The sequence below is a fragment of the Podarcis vaucheri genome (genome assembly GCF_965113315.1).
Source record: "Podarcis vaucheri genome assembly, chromosome: 5".
Classification (NCBI taxonomy): Eukaryota; Metazoa; Chordata; class Lepidosauria; order Squamata; family Lacertidae; genus Podarcis; species Podarcis vaucheri.
Window position 1 is genome coordinate 101,507,726 of NC_138763.1, and position 19,928 is coordinate 101,527,653.

At 45.5% G+C, this 19,928-nt stretch overlaps 1 protein-coding gene across 7 annotated transcripts in view; it reads right to left on the reverse strand.

Annotated features, from left to right (window-relative positions):
* SCUBE1 (signal peptide, CUB domain and EGF like domain containing 1) overlaps positions 1-19,928 on the reverse strand; it is a 181,717-nt gene that overhangs the window by 14,345 nt on the left and 147,444 nt on the right. For all 7 annotated transcript variants that reach the window (XM_082223069.1, XM_082223068.1, XM_082223067.1 and 4 more), the window contains 4 exons: positions 9,828-9,944; positions 6,941-7,063; positions 5,302-5,421; positions 4,895-4,987 (listed from right to left, as the gene is read on the reverse strand). In XM_082223069.1, coding sequence (XP_082079195.1) covers positions 4,895-4,987; positions 5,302-5,421; positions 6,941-7,063; positions 9,828-9,944 — 453 coding nt within the window. The remainder of the gene's footprint in view (positions 1-4,894; positions 4,988-5,301; positions 5,422-6,940; positions 7,064-9,827; positions 9,945-19,928) is intronic.

Here is a 19,928-nt window from a genome sequence, read left to right on the forward strand (position 1 = left end):
TTCTCAGACTTTGCTCACTTTTGAAGCTTTTTCAAAACTTTTCCAGAACCTCTCTTGCATCCATTTGGTAAGTTAAACTTTTAAAACTTTTTTGGGGGGTTTTGGATTTTGGGTTGGGGTGTTTGGGATTCAAGGACTTGGTGTTGTGGGGGGGGGTTGCGATAATCTGGGAGCTTGTGGGCCTTTTTTGGGAATTTTTATGATTTTCTGTGACCATTGGGCAAGGGTGTTTTTTTTTGAAAATTTTTCTGAGTTTGAATTTCTGAGTGCTGGCTGGCTGGGGGAACAGTTGGGGAGGTTTCTGCAGGAATCTGTGGGCTTGTGGGCCTTTTTGGGAATTTTTATGATTTTCTGTGACCATTGGGCAAGGTTGGTTTTTTTTCAAATTTTTTTTTCTGAGTTTGAATTTCTGAGTGCTGGCTGGCTGGGGGAACAGTTGGAGAGGTTTCTGCAGGAATCTGGGACCATTGGGCCATGTTGTTATTTTTTGAATTTTTTTTTGTCTGGGTGGGGGAACAGTTGGGGAGGGGTTTGCAGCAGTTGGGGAGGGGCTGGGGGAGCAGTTGGGGAGGGGTTTGCAATTTCTGTGTTGTGGGTGGGTGGGTGTCTGTGGGAGCAGTTGAGGTTTTTGAAGACATTGGTGATTTTTGAAGCTTTTCCAAAACTTATTTTGCAGCCATTTGAGGTTTCTGAAGACTTCGGTGATTGATTGTTGAAGCTTTTCCAGAACTTCTATTGCATCCATTTGGTAAGTTAAACTTTTAAAACTTTTTTGGGGGGTTTTTGGATTTTGGATTGGGGTGCTTGGGATTCAAGGCCTTGGTTCTGGGTTTTAATTTCTGTGTGGTGGGTGGCTGGGTGCTTTTGAATTTTTTGGATTTGAAGCACATCACTGTTTTTTTTTTTCTTTTTCTGAGTTTATGAAGGTAAGAGCTGTGCTGTCATGGGACCCAAGAAGACTGCTGCTGCGGTGGCCGGCGAGAAGAAGAAGGAGAAGGTGATGCTGGAAATGAAGAAGGAGATCATCCGGAAGCACGACGGCGGAATGCGTGTGACGGACATCGCCAGGGAGTACGGGAGGAATCCATCAACCATCGGGACCATCCTGAAGATGAGGGAGAAGATCCTGGCGACTGATGCAGCCAAGGGAGTCACCAGGATCGTGAAGAACCGCCCAGCTGTTCTGGAGGAGGTCGAGAAGTTGCTGCTCATCTGGATAGAAGAGAAGCAGCGTGCAGGGGACACAGTGTCTGAGGCCGTCATTTGTGAGAAGGCCAAGGCCTTGCACGCTGACCTCATCCGGGAGCAGCCAGGAACCTCAGCCGAGCCAGAAGACTTCAAGGCAAGCAGAGGTTGGTTTGAACGGTTCAAGACAAGATCTGGCATCCACAGCGTGGTCAGGCATGGAGAGGCTGCCAGTTCTGATGTTCCTGCGGCTGAAGACTTTGCAGCGGAGTTCCTGGAGGTTGTGAAGACGGAGGGCTACGTTCCACAGCAGGTCTTCAACTGCGACGAGACCGGGCTGTTTTGGAAGAGGATGCCCAAAAGGACTTTCATCACACAGGAGGAGGCCAAGTTGCCTGGCCACAAGCCCATGAAGGACCGTCTGACCCTGCTCTTCTGTGCCAACGCAAGCGGCGACCTGAAGATCAAGCTCCTGCTGGTGTACCACTCGGAGAACCCACAGGCCTTCAAGAGACACAAGATCAACAAGGAGCGGCTGAGTGTCATGTGGCGATCCAACAGCAAGGCTTGGGTCACACGTGTGCTGTTTGTGGACTGGGTCAATCTTGCTTTTGGCCCTGCTGTCAAGCAGTACCTGCTGGACAACGACCTGCCGCTGAAGGCTTTGCTTCTGATGGACAATGCTCCTGCTCATCCTAAAGGCCTTGAGTTGGACTTGTTGGAGGAGTTCAGCTTCATCAACATCATGTTCCTGCCTCCTAACACCACGCCACTGCTCCAGCCGATGGATCAGCAGATCATCGCCAATTTCAAAAAACTCTACACCAAGGAGCTTTTCAGGCGATGCTTCGAGGTGACTGACTGCACCACCATCACCCTGCGGGAATTCTGGAAGGACCACTTCGACATCGTCACCTGCTTGAAGATGGTCAACACGGCCTGGAAAGGGATCAGCCAGAGAAATTTGAATTGCGCTTGGCGCAGCCTGTGGCCGGACTGTTTGGCACCAAGTGACTCTGATGCACCAGAGTCAACAGTGGTGCAGGACATTGTTGCCTTGGGGAGGACCATGGGCCTGGAGGTCACGGAGGAGGACGTCTGCGAGCTGGTGGAGGAGCACGACGACGAGCTGACCACCGTGGAGCTGGTCGAACTGCAGGCAGAGGCTGCGCAGGAGCAGGCCTCACTGGAAGAGGAGGAAGCAACTGAGGAACGGCTGTCCTCCGAAAAACTGAGGGACATTTGCCTGAAGTGGAAGGAGGTGCAGACTTTTGCAGATCTACACCACCCTGAGAAGCATGTGGCACATGACGTTGGGAACTTTTATGATACGAGGGTCATGTCGCCTTTCAGGGAGCTGCTGAAAAGGCGGATGAAGCAGCAGACTATGGACAGGTTCTTGACCAAGAAGCAAAGAGTGGAAGAGGAGCCTTCTTCGAGTGGTCCCCCAGAGTCTTAGAAAATGTACTGTACACTTTGTTGATTTTTAAATGTTTTTCTGTCATGTTTATAAAGTTAATTTATTTTCCCTTCAATTTTTGAACTGCTCTTTACAGTATGTGTGACTTTAAAGAGCAGTTAATAAACTGTTGTTGTACCAAATTTGGCTTTGTTTGGACTTTTTTTGACCATAGGAACGCATTAATTGATTTTCAATGCATTCCTATGGGATTTCGTGATTTGCAAGACGAAAAATTCGCTAGACGACAAAACTTGCGGAACGAATTAATTTCGTCTTGCGAGGCACCACTGTATCAGGCTGCTGAACAGACTCTTGGGCTGGGGCGTTGCTTAGTGGAGTTTGTTGCTGTTATTAATTTTTTGTGATCTTTATTTTTGGATCCTATTATTTATGTGGGAATTGTCCAATTTGCTTGTGTACCTTTTGATGTTCTATTTATAGCTTATGACTACCATTGTAATTATGTGAATCTTTCCACGTTGTAAGCTGCCTTGAGGATCGTTTCAACTAATAAAATGGTGATGGTGAAGATGGTGATAAAGAGCCCTTTTCCTCTGTCTCAGGTCACATGGGGAAATGCAGCCAAAGTTGACAGCAAGGGTGAGGAGGGCTGGAGTCAAAGGTTGTGCTGGGAGCCAGAAGGGGAATCCTGGAGGCTAAGCAACTTTTCAAGCCAGTGGTTCCCATCCTTTCTGTATAATTACAGTGGTACCTCAGGTTAACCATATATAAGATAAGATAAAACTTTGTTCGCATTAGCCAATGGCCACAGCAACAGTAAAACATTACAGTATACGCAGAAAAGGAAATTTGATATAAGAGCACAATTTAAAGACCTGAATCAGCTGTCAGTTAGTGGCCCTTGTTCTGATCGCCCCTTTGCTGTTATCTGCTCATTTTGATCCCATAGAAGAAAGGACACTTTCCGCTGTGGCAGCGGTTGAGAGCCCTGGGATGGTTAGTATGAGTGGCGTGATGATGAGATACAAGAAAGTAGCTACAGTGGTACCTCGGGTTAAGAACTTAATTCGTTCCGGAGGTCCGTTCTTAACCTGAAACTGTTCTTAAGCACCACTTTAGCTAATGGGGCCTCCTGCTGCTGCCGGAGCATGATTTCTGTTCTCATCCTGAAGCAAAGTTCTTAACCTGAGGTAATATTTCTGGGTTAGCGAAGTCTGTAACCTGAAGCGTATGTAACCTGAAGCATATGTAACCTGAAGAATCTGTAACCCAAGGTGCCACTGTACACATAATGGAAGAAGATATAAATACAGTGGTGCCCCGCAAGACGAATGCCTCGCAAGACGGAAAACTCGCTAGACGAAAGAGTTTTCCGTTTTGGAGGTGCTTCGCAAAACGAATCTCCTATGGGCTTGTTTCGCAAGACGACAATGTCTTGCCAGTTCCTGCTGGGTTTTTTCCCCTCCCCCCCTTTTTCTAAGCCGCTAAGCCGCTTATAAGCTGATCCGATCAGCAGATAAGCCGCTAAAAGCAGCTAAAAGCCGCTAAAAGCCGCTAATAGTGCTAAGCCGCTTATCAGCTGATCCAATCAGCAGATAAACCGCTAGAAGCCGCTAAAAGCCGCTAATAGCGCTAATCCGCTAATCCTTCAATGGGCTTGCTTCGCAAGATGAAAAAAACCGCTAGACCAGGTCTGCAACCTTTAAGATAAAAAGAGCCACTTGGACCCGTTTCCGAAGAAAAAAAAACTGGGAGCCGCAAAACTCGTCATTATAAAAATAACTTTTTTGTCACTTTTTATTATTATTTCTTTGTTTGACCCCTCCAAATTACTCCTCCTCATAGAAATAAACGTTAAATTAACAAGTTACCTTTGTGTGTGAGTGTGTGTTTGTTCTTCACTCCCCTTCAAAACAGTGACCAGCGTACATGCCCCCTTACAATGTAGTGAGCGGGCGGGTGGGAAGGTGACGTCAGGACGGTGTGTGACTAACACACGTACCGCCCCCATGCGACGTCACAGCCAGTACAGCGCCCGCCACAGTGGGGAGTGTCGGGGCGCACAATGCGCCTCCTCCCCTTGCTAGTATCAGCCCCGGAGCCACGGCAAAGGTGTAAAAGAGCCACATGCGGCTCCGGAGCCGCGGGTTGCAGACCCCTGCGCTAGACGAAGAGAATCACAGAACGGATTCCTTTCGTCTTGCGAGGCACCATTGTAAGATCATATCAGGACAATGGGTGTTTGGGAGTTACATCTATCACCAGATTCTATGGAGTAATACTTACCTGCACAGCTAGGAAGAGTGCTATTGCGTTTCTGAAGCGACTTGCCTTGCTGCCCTGGCACTCCACAGCTTACTGAATAACTATTCTCTGTGTCTGAGGAAAAGAAAAGAAGAACACACCACGAAATATACTGAGATGGTGGAAGGCCTTTCTTTCATTTGCTCATCTGAGTTAAGACCAACCTTTGTCCATTGCTCAGAACTTTTATTTATTGATTGATGGGCATTACCATCCAAACAGCACCTTGATCAATTATGTGGGTGGGACTTATCTGTTGTTTTCCCATGCAAATAAAGACTAATCTAAAAAGACCTTCCTTCAGCATATTTTTATTTTTTTACCTTCTTTGGACTTCAATAAAGCCAGGAATGGAATTTAAGAAAAACAATATGCTCTTTAATACCAACCTGGGACAAAAAGCGTATTGGATGGACATGATAAGAAACAGCTTTCCATCCCTCCCAATTTGCTGCAGACCAACTGGGCCTTTGGAGGTGGCTTGGCATTCGGAAGGCATTTCACCATCTCTGAGGAAGAAGAAACAGGAAATCACTGGTTCAGATAACGTCTGCGGGATCCTCCAGTTAAGCTCATTCATTTTTCAGACTGGAGTGGGAAGCAGAGGAAGGGATAAGCAGAGGGTGGAAGTAAGCCTGAGGCCTTCGCTTGAGGGTTGGGATGATCTCCTCCTTCATAAAGCCACCTCATAAATACAAAAATTAATGTTGAAGCCAATCAACCCTGGATACAAGACGGTATAACACATTTCCATTTCAAATCTTAACACGTGTGTGCATTAAAAAGTGATATGCATTTTTGAGAACCAACCAGAAACTGTCACCTGTATCCTCAGGCAATGGAATTTAATAGACACAAACTGATACAGGGTATTAAAGCTACTTAAAATTGTGAATGTTTTCATTATCCTTTTCAACTCGGCAATTGGTTTCAAGTTTGACACAAACTCTTAACCAAGCAGTGGCGTAGCGTGGGTTGTCAGCACCCGGGGCAAGGCAAGTAATTTGCGCCCCCTAACCCGTGGATTTGCGCCCCCTAACCCGTGGATTTGCGCCCCCTAACCCTAACCCCCAGATGTTGCACCCGGTGCGGCCGGCCCCCCCTGCACCCCCCACGCTACGCCATTGTAACCAAGTCTTACCCAACAATGTATTAAGGACCTTAAAACATCTTTTGTGGGATGATATAAACATCTTTTGCATCTGCTCCATGAGCTTTCTAGCAATACTTCTGCTAAAATCAGAGTAGGACTCTCAGGCTCTTTTGACAAATACAATTCCAACAAAAGAAGGAGTTAAACAAAAATGCATTCTGATTCCCATGCGCTTCAACCTTTTTCTCACAGCTATAATTCTAAGGCTGAATCTCTACAACTGGACCTCCTAAGACCTTCTGTTCTTTTATATACAGACAATATGGTTCTTGTTTTACACAGTTAGGTCTAGAAAGACAACTGTCTAGGCTTGGAGATTATTGTACAGACAGAGAACTAAAATTACCATATATTTCCACGTATAAAACAACTCCTGTTTTTTTGAAACCAAAATTAAGAAAACAGAAGTGAAAATCTGGACAATCGGAGGGGGGAGCAGAAAGTTGTTGAGCTTTTTTTTGAGCGCCCTCAAACTAGGCTGGGCCACGCCGTCAAGCCAACCAAGCCGAGGAAAAAAAAGGAGAGAAGTTCAAGCAGAGGTAGCTCTTGCCGGGGGCTGTGGGAGGCGATCCGGTCTCACTGGACTCTTGACTCAATCCGCCACAGCCTGTCTTCACATGCAGGGGAAGTCCCTAACTCACTGAGGGTTAATTAACTATTTAAACTAGTAGACTCCTCAGAAATATCTTTCTCAAATTGTGTTATCTAAAATTACAGAATTGCAAGGACTGGGTTTCCTAATCAGGGTAACATTACATCTGTTGCCCTTGGAGTTTTCTGACATGCAATTTTATATATTTAATATATCAATAAGCTGCTCATCAGTGAAAGAAGTGAAAAAAGAGGAAGGTGCCCTGTTCCAAAATGTTACCTACCAATACAATCCTTTTTATTCCAGTGTAGCTTCTTCCCCAATGGACATACACATTCGTAACTTCCCATTGTATTGAGGCATCCATAGTCACAGCTCCCATTGCTGATACTGCATTCATCAATATCTGAAGGTATATTTAAATGAATTAGTGTTGCACTGTAAGTAAATACTATCAGGTGTGACTATTCCTTCCTGTTGTCTGTCCACCAGAACTGCTTTAAGTTAGATTATTATTTTCCTGATTCCATGTTCATTCTTTTTGTGGACTCCAGAGTTGGTGCAATAGTAATTGTGGGCCATGCCTATTTTTCTGTCTCCCTCCAATCCTTGCAAAATCTAAGACCTGACACCTGGACACTTCTCTGCTGAATGACCCACATTTTCCCTCACAAATGGCAAGGGTGCTTGTAGAACTGAATGAGGGTTCTGTGGCTTTTCTGCTGACAGAATGAGAGACTGGTAAGGCCTTAATGGGGGGCCGTGACATTGCGTAGAAAGAAAACGAAGACTAGTCAAGAAATTGACCTGCAACAGTTTACGCCTCAAGGAATCACAGTATCATAGAACTGTACAGTTGGAAGGAGCCCCCAGGATCATCTAGTCCAACCCTCTGCAATTCAGGAATCTCAGCTAAAGCATCCCTGACAGATGGCCACTCAACCTCTGCTTAAAAACCTCCAGGGAAGGAGAGGCCACCACCTCCTGAGGGCATCCGTCCTACTGTCAAACAGCTTTTACTGTCAGAAAGGTATTCTAAACCCTGACTGCTAGTAGAAGACAGCTTTCATTAAAGGTTTAAACTGTAGTTTAATATTGTCCAAAGAGCTGTCAGGGCAGGTGTTGGAAGCAGGGTGTCAGGTGGGGAAGTGGTTGCTCATGACTCTGGCCTGTCGTTTGCAGGTTTTTATTGGTGCAAACTATTTACAGTGCAGAACCCCAAAGTTCATGTCTGTCTTAGTCACTTGCAGATTCCGGGAGTGCCCCCTTCTGGTTTCTCCCCCAGCACAAGAACTTAGACACCCCAAATCTCCACCTCCCCTCCTTACGGGCGACAGAAACGGCGTGTGTGCCTCCTGGCCGGCAGAGCTAGGGGAGGTGCTTGGGCTCTCAGTAGCATCTTTGAGCCCTCCCTTCACTTGACTACTCCCTTCCCCCTCTGCTCCACTGGAGGTGTGGCTTTCTCTACAACACGTTTTCCTGAAACGCTTTTTTGATGTGTCAAGATCCAGCCTGAGTCTCTGACACCTTGTCTATCTCTGCTCTGCCCGCTTCATACCTCAGACCAGGAAAGAAGGGAGATGGTCACAGCAGGACAAGGAGATTCCCTGGATTCTTCAGCAGCCTGCTTCATCTCTGCCTATTGGCCCCACTCCTCCCCGGCCTCTGATTCTGCACTACTCTCTGCCATAGACTCTTCCTGCCCACTAAACCCTGTTGCCTCTTCTGCTTCTGACACCTCTTCCTCCCAGTCTGCTCCCTCTGATCACTCATCACTGTCCCACCACCAGTCCCTGGGCCCTTCTTCCTCTGGGGGTTCCCCAGCTGATGCCTCCCACCACTCCTCTGCGTCCAGCCAGCCCATGACAGCTGCATGCAGAGCTCAGTTGTGTGTGATTGGAATTTGCCCTTTGCCTCGAAGGCTGACTTCCCCCTGGCCTACTTAAAGCAGTGCTAAGGGAAAGAGGACAGACGCCCAGCCTGCTGTTGGCCTACCCTCTAAGTCAACAACAGACTAGGAGCTGCGTCCCTATAATTAAGGGTGATCAAGACAAGAATTACACCATGCCCACAGATAATGAATCTCTAGTTCCAGAACTTATACAGTGGTGCCTCGCAAGATGAAAAGAATCCGTTCTGTGATTCTCTTTGTCTAGCGGTTTTTTCGTCTTGCGAAGCAAGCCCATTGAAGGATTAGCGGATTAGCGCTATTAGCGGCTTATCTGTTGATCGGATCAGCTGATAAGCGGCTTAGCGGCTTAGAAAAAGGGGGGGAAAGGGGAAAAAACCAGCAGGAACTCGCAAGACATTGTCCTCTTGCGAAGCAAGCCCATAGGAAATTCGCTTTGCGAAGCACCTCCAAAACGGAAAACTCTTTCGTCTAGCGAGTTTTCTGTCTTGCGAGGCATTCGTCTTGCGGGGCACCACTGTATTCTGCTTTACATCAACGCTGGAGGCCCTGTTGGGCACCAGAGATGATGGGTTTTCTTCCTAGTTTGGCCTGCTCTCCTTAGATCAGGCAGATTACCTTGCTGAGACACTGAAGGTGGAAGAAATGAGAAGCATTGTTAAGCGAATAAAGAATGGGCAGGTGCCAGGTCCAGATGGTTTCCCGGTCACAAAATCCCAGAATTGTAGAGTTGGAAGGGGTCATCTAGTCCAACTCCCTGCAATTCAGGAATCTCAACTAAAGCATCCATAGCAGATGGCCATCCAACTTGTAGGAGAAAGCTCCTGCAGCCAATCAGAAGCTGTGGAAGCCCCATCGGATGTTCGGGTTCCAAAAGAACCAGAACAATCACTTGCGGGTTTGCAGCGTTCAGGAGCCAAAACGTATGAGTTCCAGGGCGTTCGGAATCCAAGGTAGGACTGTATTGCATTGCAGGGAGTTGCACTAGATCAGGCACAGCCAAACTTGGCCCTCCAGATGTTTTGGGACTACAACTCCCATCATCCCTAGCTAACAGGACCAGTGGTCAGGGATGATGGGAATAGTAGTCCTCAAACATCTGGAGGGCCAAGTTTGGCCATGCTTGGGCTAGATGAACCTCAGGGTCCCTTCCAACTCTGCAAATTTATGATTCTGTAATCCCTCTTAACTCTGCAATTCTAAAGCCTTATGGAGAGATGTCACTAAGCAAAGAATGAAAAATGAATCAAACTCTCCAAACCTCCGCAGTGTGTCATTCCATATAACGTGTAGCCTTTATGACATAGGCATTCAAAACTCCCAGGGTAGTTGATACAGGTATGGTCGCAGGTCCTTTCGAAGGAGCATTCATCTATATCTTGATTTGGAACAGAAGGGGGAGATGATGAGAGAAACTGTGCATTTGACATCTAAGTTCAAAATAATCAACGTACCTCAATAGCCTATCCATAAGGATCAATACAAGTCGAGGACAAGACATGCAACACCGTTTTTTGCTGCCTACAGGGAAAGCTTGCACATTTCTCCCACAGGCCAACCATAGTGCATGTTTTGCCTTTGCATTCCCAGGTATGAAAAAGCTCACATGAAACAGTCCTTAGTTACCGTATTTTTTGCTCTATAAGACTCACTTTTTCCCTCCTAAAAAGTAAGGGGACATGTGTGTGCATCTTATGGAGCGAATGCAGGCTGCACAGCGATCCCTCTTGCTGTTCTGGCTTCTGAGATTCAGAATTTTTTTTTTTCATGTTTTCCTCCTCCAAAAACTAGGTGTGTCTTGTGGTCTGGTGCGTCTTATAGAGTGAAAAATACGGTAATTACAAAGCTGAAACAATGTCTTCCTGCTGCAATCCCCATTTTGCCCACAGGGTGTCACCACTGAATTTCAGTGTATCAGGCAGCAGTTTGCATTTGTGGGTTTCAGAAGAACTGAATTTCTCTCTCCTTTGCAATAGTCCTCCCTAAGGCAATCCCATGGCCCACAGATGCATTCAGGGCACTGATATTATAAATTGTGCTGTTCAATGTGCTGTTCAGAAATTCACCCACATTCTGAATTTCTGGTTTACTCAGTTTTATATGCTTTTGTGTGCATATGATTTTGTGTATTTTATTGGTTTTAGATTTCGTTTGAATGATATGTGGTTTTTCAAATTGTACACTGCTTAGAGATTTATGCTAATAACTAAATAAATAAGTCCCAAACACTTTTGAGTATTAATATGCCCTTTATAAGCTAGGATCTTGTGACAGACATTCCACACCTACAAAAATATCAATAGCATCACTGCTATATTTATGACGTGAGCAAAATAATAACATTAACTGCATGTCACACACACTAAAATGAAAATTTTAATTAGTGTATATAGCTTTAAATAAAATTGGTCTTTTCAGCATTAATATTGATTAGTCATTAGTATTTATTCCACTTATTAGTCACTCTTCTTCTTTTTTACAAAAAAGTCTCAATGTGACTTACAAAAAAAGGAGCTGTAAGAATTTACATAAATTACTGTGGACTCATGCTACATAATGATGACTCTGATGCACAGAAGTCTCATGAATCTCAAAAATTAGATTTATAGCTTCCATTGATACTGATGTATATAATGTCTGCACAGGAGATTTTAGAGTTGACATTGTGCAAAGTGTCACGCAGGCATTGGTGCACAAGGTTTAACCATCACGGAGAACATCTTTTGCAAGCACAAAGCACCTGTTGGATTCAGCTATTATGCTATGCCAAGAAGGAGGGTCCTGCTAGCAGAATGGTTGTTGCACAGGAGGGCAGCTGCAGCTGGGTTCCTGGGCTGCTGCCACAACAAGTCTTGAAGTATTAGGATTATTCTAGTTCTGTCCATGCAAAGTATTGGAAGACACAAGATCTACCCACTCTGGAAGAATGGCAGATGAAGGTGATGGACTACATGGAACTGGCGAAAATGACTGGCAGAATCCGAGACCAGGGAGAAGAGTCGGTGGAAGAAGATTGGAAGAAATTTAAAGACTATTTACAGAAATACTGCAAAATTAATGAATGTTAGAATGATGTCAGAATGAAGTTAAGTGGTTTAAGCAGCAATGTTATAAAGGTGTATGTAAAAATGGATTGTTAACAGGTGAGGATCCAAAGTTATAATATATTATGTTAAAGGACTAAGATAAAAACAAAGAGGGAAAGAAATTGCTGAATTAACTAACTGAATTGGAATACAAAAAAGGGAGGCGTGAGGAGGTCAGGGAAACAAGGAAATGAATGTAAGGTATGGAAAGACTGATGTATTTTTTAAGTGTTTTTTAATTTTTTTTGTATTTTGTATTTTATTTTTTCTTTTGCCTTTCTTTTTCTTCTTTTTTTAATTCATGTAATTCTTTTCTTTGAAACCTTAATAAATATCATTTAAAAAAAATATATTCTAGTTCTGTCCAAACTCTTGTCGTTTAGACTGCCCAGAGCAAGTTAGGATGATGGGACTTCTCTGAGAACAGCACAAATTCAGCAGTTCCTGAATAATACAATTGTCTAGCTAGATCTATACATCCTTAATATACGTATCTAAAGATCACTGAGTTTTAGAGAATGGAAATCCTTTCTAAAGTAACTGGTCTAGTCAGTAGCTCTGAACTCTTTGGTCCTGGCATATGAGTGTGAAGGAAATGAGAGAGACAAGGAAAAGGACCCATCAAATGTACTTCTGTGCTCCAGCGATGTGTCTCTTTGTAAGCCAGTGTGTTTTTAGTACCTAGATTACATCCATGTATATACATGTCTAATACATTTGTCTAATACTAGTTTACATCCGATGATATGCACTGACAATTATTAAGACAACGGGGGCATTAAAAGAAGCACGAAAACAACAAAGAGGCATTCTATCAGCTTTACACGAAAATGCTTTGGATCTTATTATGTCTCCTGGGGCCTCTCCTTTTTATGATGCATACTCACACAGCTGCATTTCCAGTCAGTGAATATCCTGTAATGTCCTGCTAAAATCCCATAATTTTAAATGCACAAGAAGTTCTGGGGGTTTTCTGTCCTGCTTTTATTGTGCAATAGCTCCTCCAGGGAGCACAACATGTAGCAGCATGATGGAAGAATCGCAGGGCAACCAATAAAGCTGATGAACTCTACCACTAGTGCACAAATACTGCGTCAAAAGCATCTTGAAGAATACTCTCGCGACAGAACAGCAGCCTGGAGAGGGCCCCAGGTACGGCTATGCAGAAAATGCAGAACACCAGGTAATCTCCCCTCTACAGAATCACCAGTCCGTTGTGAAATTCAGCACTGGCCGTAGAAAAGAGAAAACTATTTCAGCCACTTGTTCTGCAGAAAAGGAAGCTTCTTGTGTGGGAATGGCAGGACACTGGACTCTCTCTTCCAGCCCTCTTCAGATACACGCTCTCAGTCAACTGCTGATTTCAAGCAGCTCTTTGATTTAGTCGGGAATTTGATTGTCACTTTATAACGCTGCTAGGCTCCCCTCTCTCCTCGTTTACCCTGCTTAAGTTCTGCAAACAACAGGACTCAAGTTATCATGCTCCTGGTATGCGAGGACTGCTGGTGTATTTGACTTCACCAAAGTTACTAGAATAGATGTTCGGCAGTTGCTGAACATTTATTTGTGCAATCTGCTAATCCTGGGCAAAAAGAATTTGAACAAGCATGTTGTATGGCATAAGAGGTGGACAGTCTATGGTGGTAAACGACAAGTGTGGCTTTAAGACAACATTTGTGGCCTATGTCCAGGATCTTTGACTAAGTGATCCTGTTAGATCTTACTGGAGCCTCTGCCTCCAGTTTGGCAAGCAGCAACCACGCACCACCAGGGGCATGGCTGGAGACCCTAAAGGTAAAGGTACCCCTGACTCTGGGGTTGCGCGCTCATTTCACTCTATAGGCCAAGGGAGCCGGCATTTGTCCGCAGACAGCTTCCGCGTCATGTAGCCAGCATGACTAAGCCACTTCTGGTGAACCAGAGCAGCGCACGGAAACCTTCCCACTGGAGCGGTACCTGTTTATCTACTTGCACTTTGACGTGCTTTCAAACTGCTAGGTTGGGAGGAGCAGGGACCGAGCAATGGGAGCTCACCCCGTCGCGGGGATTTGAACCGTTGGCCTTCCAATGGGGAAGCCCTAGGCTCTGTAGTTTAGACCACAGTGCCACACACGTCCCTGCTGGAGACCCTAACTGTTACTAAATGGTATTATCCAGTCTATGACAAAAGCACATCTAGGAGAGGTATTACTTCTGACAGGGTGTGTGCAGGTTCTGAAAGGAGTCAGTTCAGAGCATAGAATGAGCCTATTAGGGTTGGGGGGAAAGTGCTGCCCATCATATCCCATGCTAGCTTTCACAAAGCACTCTGGAGCATCTGTGGCTGCAAGCAAATGCTCTAAGCGCTGTGTTTCCCAACACGCCCCTCCTCTGCCATGAGATGATGATGATGATGATAATGATAAGGATAAGATAATGATAATGATAATAACAATAACAATAATTTCTTATTTATACCCCGCCCATCTGGCTGGGCCTCACCTGCCACTCCGGGCGGCTTCCAACAAAACAGCACAATACAATAGTCCTTCAGCTATTAAAAGCTTCCCTAAACAGGGCTGCCTTCACATGTCCCCTAAAAGTCTGGTAGTTGTTTTTTTCCTTTGACATCTGATGGAAGGGCGTTCCACAGGGTGGGTGCCACTACTGAGAAGGCTCTCTGACTGGTTCCCTGTAACTTCACTTCTCGCAGTGAGGGAACCGCCAGAAGGCCCTCGGCGCTGGACCTCAGTGTCCGGGTAGAATGATGGGGGTGGAGACGCTCCTTCAGATATACTGGGCCGAGGCCTCGGCCGTTTAGGGATTTAAAGGTCAACACCAACACTTTAAATTGTGCTCGGAAACGTACTGTGAGCCAACGCTGATCTCTCAGGACCGGTGTTATGTGGTCTTGGCGGCCACCCCCAGTCACCAGCCTAGCTGTCGCATTCTGGATTAGTTGTCGTTTCCGGGTCACCTTCAAAGGTAGCCCCACATAGAGCGCATTGCAGTAGTCCAAGCAAGAGATAACTAGAGCATGCACCACTCTGGTGAGACAGTCCACAGGCAGATAGGGTCTCAGCCTGCGTACCAGGTGGAGCTGCTAAACAGCTGCACAGTTACCCCATTCAGGACCAGGGAGTCCTCCACACTTGCCCACCTCCTGTCCCCCCAAAACAGTACTTCTGTCTTATCAGGATTCAACCTCACTCTGTTAGCCATCATCCATCCTCCAACCACCTCCAGACACTCACACAGGAACTTCACTGCCTTCACTGGTTCTGATTTGAAAGAGATAGAGCAGGGTATCATCTGCATATGGATGAACACCCAGCCCAAACCCCCTGATGATCTCTCCCAGCGGCTGCATGTAGATGTTGAAAAGCATGGGGGAGAAGACAGAACCCTGAGGCACCCCACAAGTGAGAGCCCAGGGGTCTGAACACTCACCCCCCCCCCACTTTCTGAACACGGCCCAGGAGGAAGGAGCAAAACCACTGTATGACAGTGCCCCCAGCTCCCAGCCCCTCAAGACGGTCCAGAAGGATGTTATGGTTGATGGTGTCAAAGGCTGCTGAGAGACCCAGCAGAACTAGGAAGCAGCTCTCACCTTTGTCCCTAGCCCGCCGGAGATCATTGACCAGCACGACCAAGGCAGTTTCAGTCCCATGATGAGGCCTGAATCCAGACTGGAAGGGATCCAAATGGTCCGCATCTTCCAGGCGTGCTTGGAGTTGTTCAGCAACTACCTGCTCAATCACCTTGCCCAAGAATTGAAGATTTGAGACTGGGTGATGCCTCCCCTATTCCAGTCTCTAATGGTGATGACACAAGTGACGAGCCTCCCAGCCTATACCTATCGGGTTGGATCATGTCCTCAATTCCTATTACACTTAAGACTACTGAAAACTAGTGATGGGTTATGACCATACCAAATTCTGAGATGCAATTCTGAACCTTTTGTCAAAGAGGAGGATATTAAGTCAGATGGGTGGTTGGCAGAGGTTCTCTACACAACAGAAAGGAAAGTATATTGCAAGGACAGAGGCAGTTCTTGCACATTTCTCTATGTGGCTGGGCCGTAGCCATGAACTAGAGGGCAGAATTCATTTTTCATGCCCATCCAAGTACATGACCTTGAACCTCTTTTACTGAAGCTTTCAAAATTTCCAGTTGCAGCAACACTAATTATGCTGGTGGTTTTGGTGATGTGGACACTTTCCTGCCTGTGGACTGAGAGCTCAGGCCACAAAGCAGCCATGAGACAGTAATGATTTTTGGCCAGTCCCAAAACTTGTCTGGAGTCCCACCACTGTCTCAAAAGTGAAAGGCCCTCTGTTCCTGCTATTAGCCTCTCCGTTTAGCACCTTGCACACCATTTGTGATTCACAGCTTACTCTGTTAAGCAAATACCACTGTGTGGATTGAGACAGACACAGTGTGAGCAAATGTAAATCTAGACTTTTGGGTTGCCTTATCAGTTATCACAAACTGTCGTGGCTGCAGATACATCAATAAGTCCCCAGCAGGGCTAAAGTAGACATTTCTGTACCAGTGCTATACCCTCCGCCCCCTCCTTTTTGGCAACCTGCTAATCTCAGACACCTTTGGAAATCAGTAACATGGAAACAACTATGGCTACTTGTGGTGAACACATACATCCCTCTGTCCTTGGCTGGTCTGCGTACTTACTAGGTGGGCTCTCTTTAGCCTGTGATACCCCCCACAGCCCTGGACAACTACAGCTGCCGCTGTACCTTAATTAAACCCACAAAACAACAAAAAGTTGGAAACTTCTCCTTATTCCCAGACTTGATGCCATCTTTTCACATCCCTCCTGCTTTTCTTCATTTAACACAGCATTAAAAAAAAAAGTTCAATGGAGATTAAAGGTAAAGGGACCCCTGACCATTAGGTCCAGTCGCAAATGACTCTGGGGTTGCCGGCGCTCATCTCGCTTTATTGGCCAAGGGAGCTGGCATACAGTTTCCGGGTCATGTGACCAGCATGACTAAGCCGCTTCTGGCGAACCAGAGCAGCGCATGGAAACGCCTTTTACCTTCCCGCCAGAGTGGTACCTATTTATCTACTTGCACTTTGACATGCTTTCTAACTGCTAGGTTGGCAGGAGCAGGGACTGAGCAATGGGAGCTCATCCCGTCGCGGGGATTCGAACCGTCGACCTTCTGATCAGCAAGTCCTAGGCTCTGTGGTTTAACCCACAGCCCCACCTGCGTCCCGCTCAATGGAGATTACCATCAAGCAAACAGATCTAAGGCTTGCCCAGCAATTGTTAAACTTCTATACTTCCCTTCACCTGAGGATCACAGGGAGGTTTATGATACAAAAACAAAAAAGTACATAATACAAAAATACTCACTTTACATACAATTGAGGCAGGTCGGTGCCTAAAGTCACCTGCTATGCACTATTTTGGCCCAGTGCCAGATTTACACAGCCAGAAGCTAACTAACTACAGTGGTACCTTGGATTACAAATGCTTCAGGTTACAGACGCTTCAAGTTACACACTCCGCTAACCCAGAAATAGTACCTCGGGTTAAGAACTTTGCTTCAGGATGAGAACAGAAATCGTGCAGTGGCAGCGGGAGGCCCCATTAGCTAATGTTAAGAACAGTTTCAGGTTAAGAACGGACCTCCAGAACGAATTAAGTTCTTAATCTGAGGTACCACTGTAGCTGCTTTCTTGTATCTCTAATCCCTGCTGGATCAATTGCTGCAATAACACCCTCTACCCATTTGCAGTGCAGTGCAGTGTAACAGAAAATGCACTGGCAGTTTCCTCAGTGTATAAGCTGCCATAGTAGCACAAGGAGTTAGGCACTCGCCCCCATAATCAATGGAAGTTCTAGGCCTAATAGACAAAATAAAAACCAACAAATTGCTGGGTCTGGTGGATTATAAAAAAGAGAAATAACACATGTACCTTTTTATTGGCAGGGAAGTTAATTTTTGTATCTATTAATTGTACTTCCTTTGTTTAAAAAAACTTTTTAAAATAAAAGTTCCTTACATAATCAAGCTTTTTTTATTTCAAAAAACATAAAATATATTATTTTCTCACAATAAATGAAATTCTAATGGACAGCCGTAAAGAGATGAGGCATTCATCCCTTTGACAGGATGTGTCTTTTAATTCAGTTCAATCTACAGCAAAAGAGCTATTAATGCAGAGGTGGGAAGCCTCAGATCTGTGGGCCAAATCTGGCCCTGCAGACTTCTCTATTTAGTCCTTGGGACTCCCCTAGGGCCACAAACTCTCACCAGGTCACAACTCTCACTAGCTTGCTCCACACCCCTTTTGTGGTTCTGCTTGGCTACCATATGCCCTCGACCGCTGTCGCCCATCCAAGCAGGCAAGAGCCTTTATCCAAGAAGGATATGCAAGTGTGTGTATAACACAGCCAACAGTGGGAATGTAAAATTCACATTCATTGCTTTGCCCACTTTTGCCTTTTCCTCAGCCCCACTCTGCATTGGAATGTGGCCCCCTGAATACTGCCTGGAAGAGAAAGTGGCCCTCTGGCCAAAAATGCTTTCCCTAAACATGTGAAGGGGGAAAAGGGGGAATTTTTGGTGTATGTGCATAATGCAGGGAAACACTTGGTGCTCTGCGCTGCCAAAGAAGGAAGCATTGCAAGCCCTTGAAGAACTCCTTGCCTTGCCCTATTCTGAATAGGATAGGACTGGACAATCCATACTTTGCCAAGTTAAAATGTGGCCTCAACACCCTTCTCATCCTATTCATTTTCAAGAACAGAAAACCTTTAAGACTTTGTGTATTGGTGTAAGACAAATGAATTGCTACATACTGATTTCTTTGTCATACATCTCCATAGCCTTGATTTCTAGGAGGGCTGAACTAGTGTGAAGCTTGGCAGCTGCAGCGGCCAAAACCAAATTCAATAAGCAAGTTGCATACCAGAACACTTTGATTTAGTGTCATTTTGCTGTTGCTTACAGAAGCCTCTGAATATGATTACCAATTAGGTTAAACCAAGAGCATACTCATCTAGACCCCATTTAAAGAAAGGAAATGGTGTAGAACCATTTGACACTCTTGAACATCATTTACAAAGACTCCAATTACAAGCCTACAACACCTGTAGGGCCAGCCCACCATTTTCCTTTCAGCTGCTTGATTTGGCAGCTGGTTCTCAGTTTCACACAGAAAACATCCAGACGTTTCCTGCCTCTCTTCTCCCTTGGTTGGCACAAGTTGCAGGGCCCAGATTTGGTGGCCCCTGCTGCTGCACCAAACCCCACAGAGGCCTTCCAGAGGTCACGATTGTGGTCTTAGTCTAACACTCTGCCCAGTGCACTATACTGGCTTGTCTATATGGCCAAAACAACAGACTGACAAAACTATCTGAAATTACAAAAACACATTTTTTTATAATCAGAGTGTAGGTCCAGCATCAACTAGAATGCTCTTCAATGATGTGACCAGAATTGCTTAATTTTCTGCTTTAGCAAAATAATGATCATGACTGCTATTTATTCTGCTAATTATTCATTTCCTACTGACTGCTAACATTGTTTAGCCAAGGGCTGCATCAAGAATAACTAATGAGAACAATAACAAGGTTCTGGTAAGGATCAGTAATTAAGGATCAGTAAAACCAGCTTGCCATCTGAGTTTATTTAGTCCAGTTATTACTGGGGCTGAAGGAAGGAGACTTATTCACTGGGAAAGAGAGGAAATGAACCCTTGTGCTTTAGAAAGCACAGAGCGAGAAAGCATAAGGAGTCTGCTGACAGAATCCCAGCCCTAGAGCCAGAGTTTGTCTGAGGAATTAAACCCAGAGCAAGTCCACATACTATGAACCCAAAGCCTACAAGCACATCCAACCGTCTTTGCAGAACAATATTGAGGAGACGCCAGGCAGAGGATGGTAAGCCCCAGGACAGGTAGACAGGGGAGTCCAACCAAGGGGATTAGAGGGGGCCGACAGGGATGGAGAGCCGAAGAGTAGCCTCTAAAGATCTGACTCAGAAGTCTCACTGCCAGAGATGCATGGACTTCCAGGCAGCTGGATTCTTCGGGAAGGTTACCAAATTGGCCCTGCAACCTGCAATCAGGCTGTAATCGTTCAAAAGAAAATTAGGTCTTTTTTTGCTTCAAGAATCTTTGGGCACACCTTCCCAGGAATCAGTCAATGAGGAGAGAGCGGCAACTTCATTTGGAACATGATTTGTGGGGTTTGGGGACTCTCTTTTTGTCAGTTTGGCAGCTTCCCTGCCTCCTAAAGGAAGGAGGACTCTTCTGACCCAGCC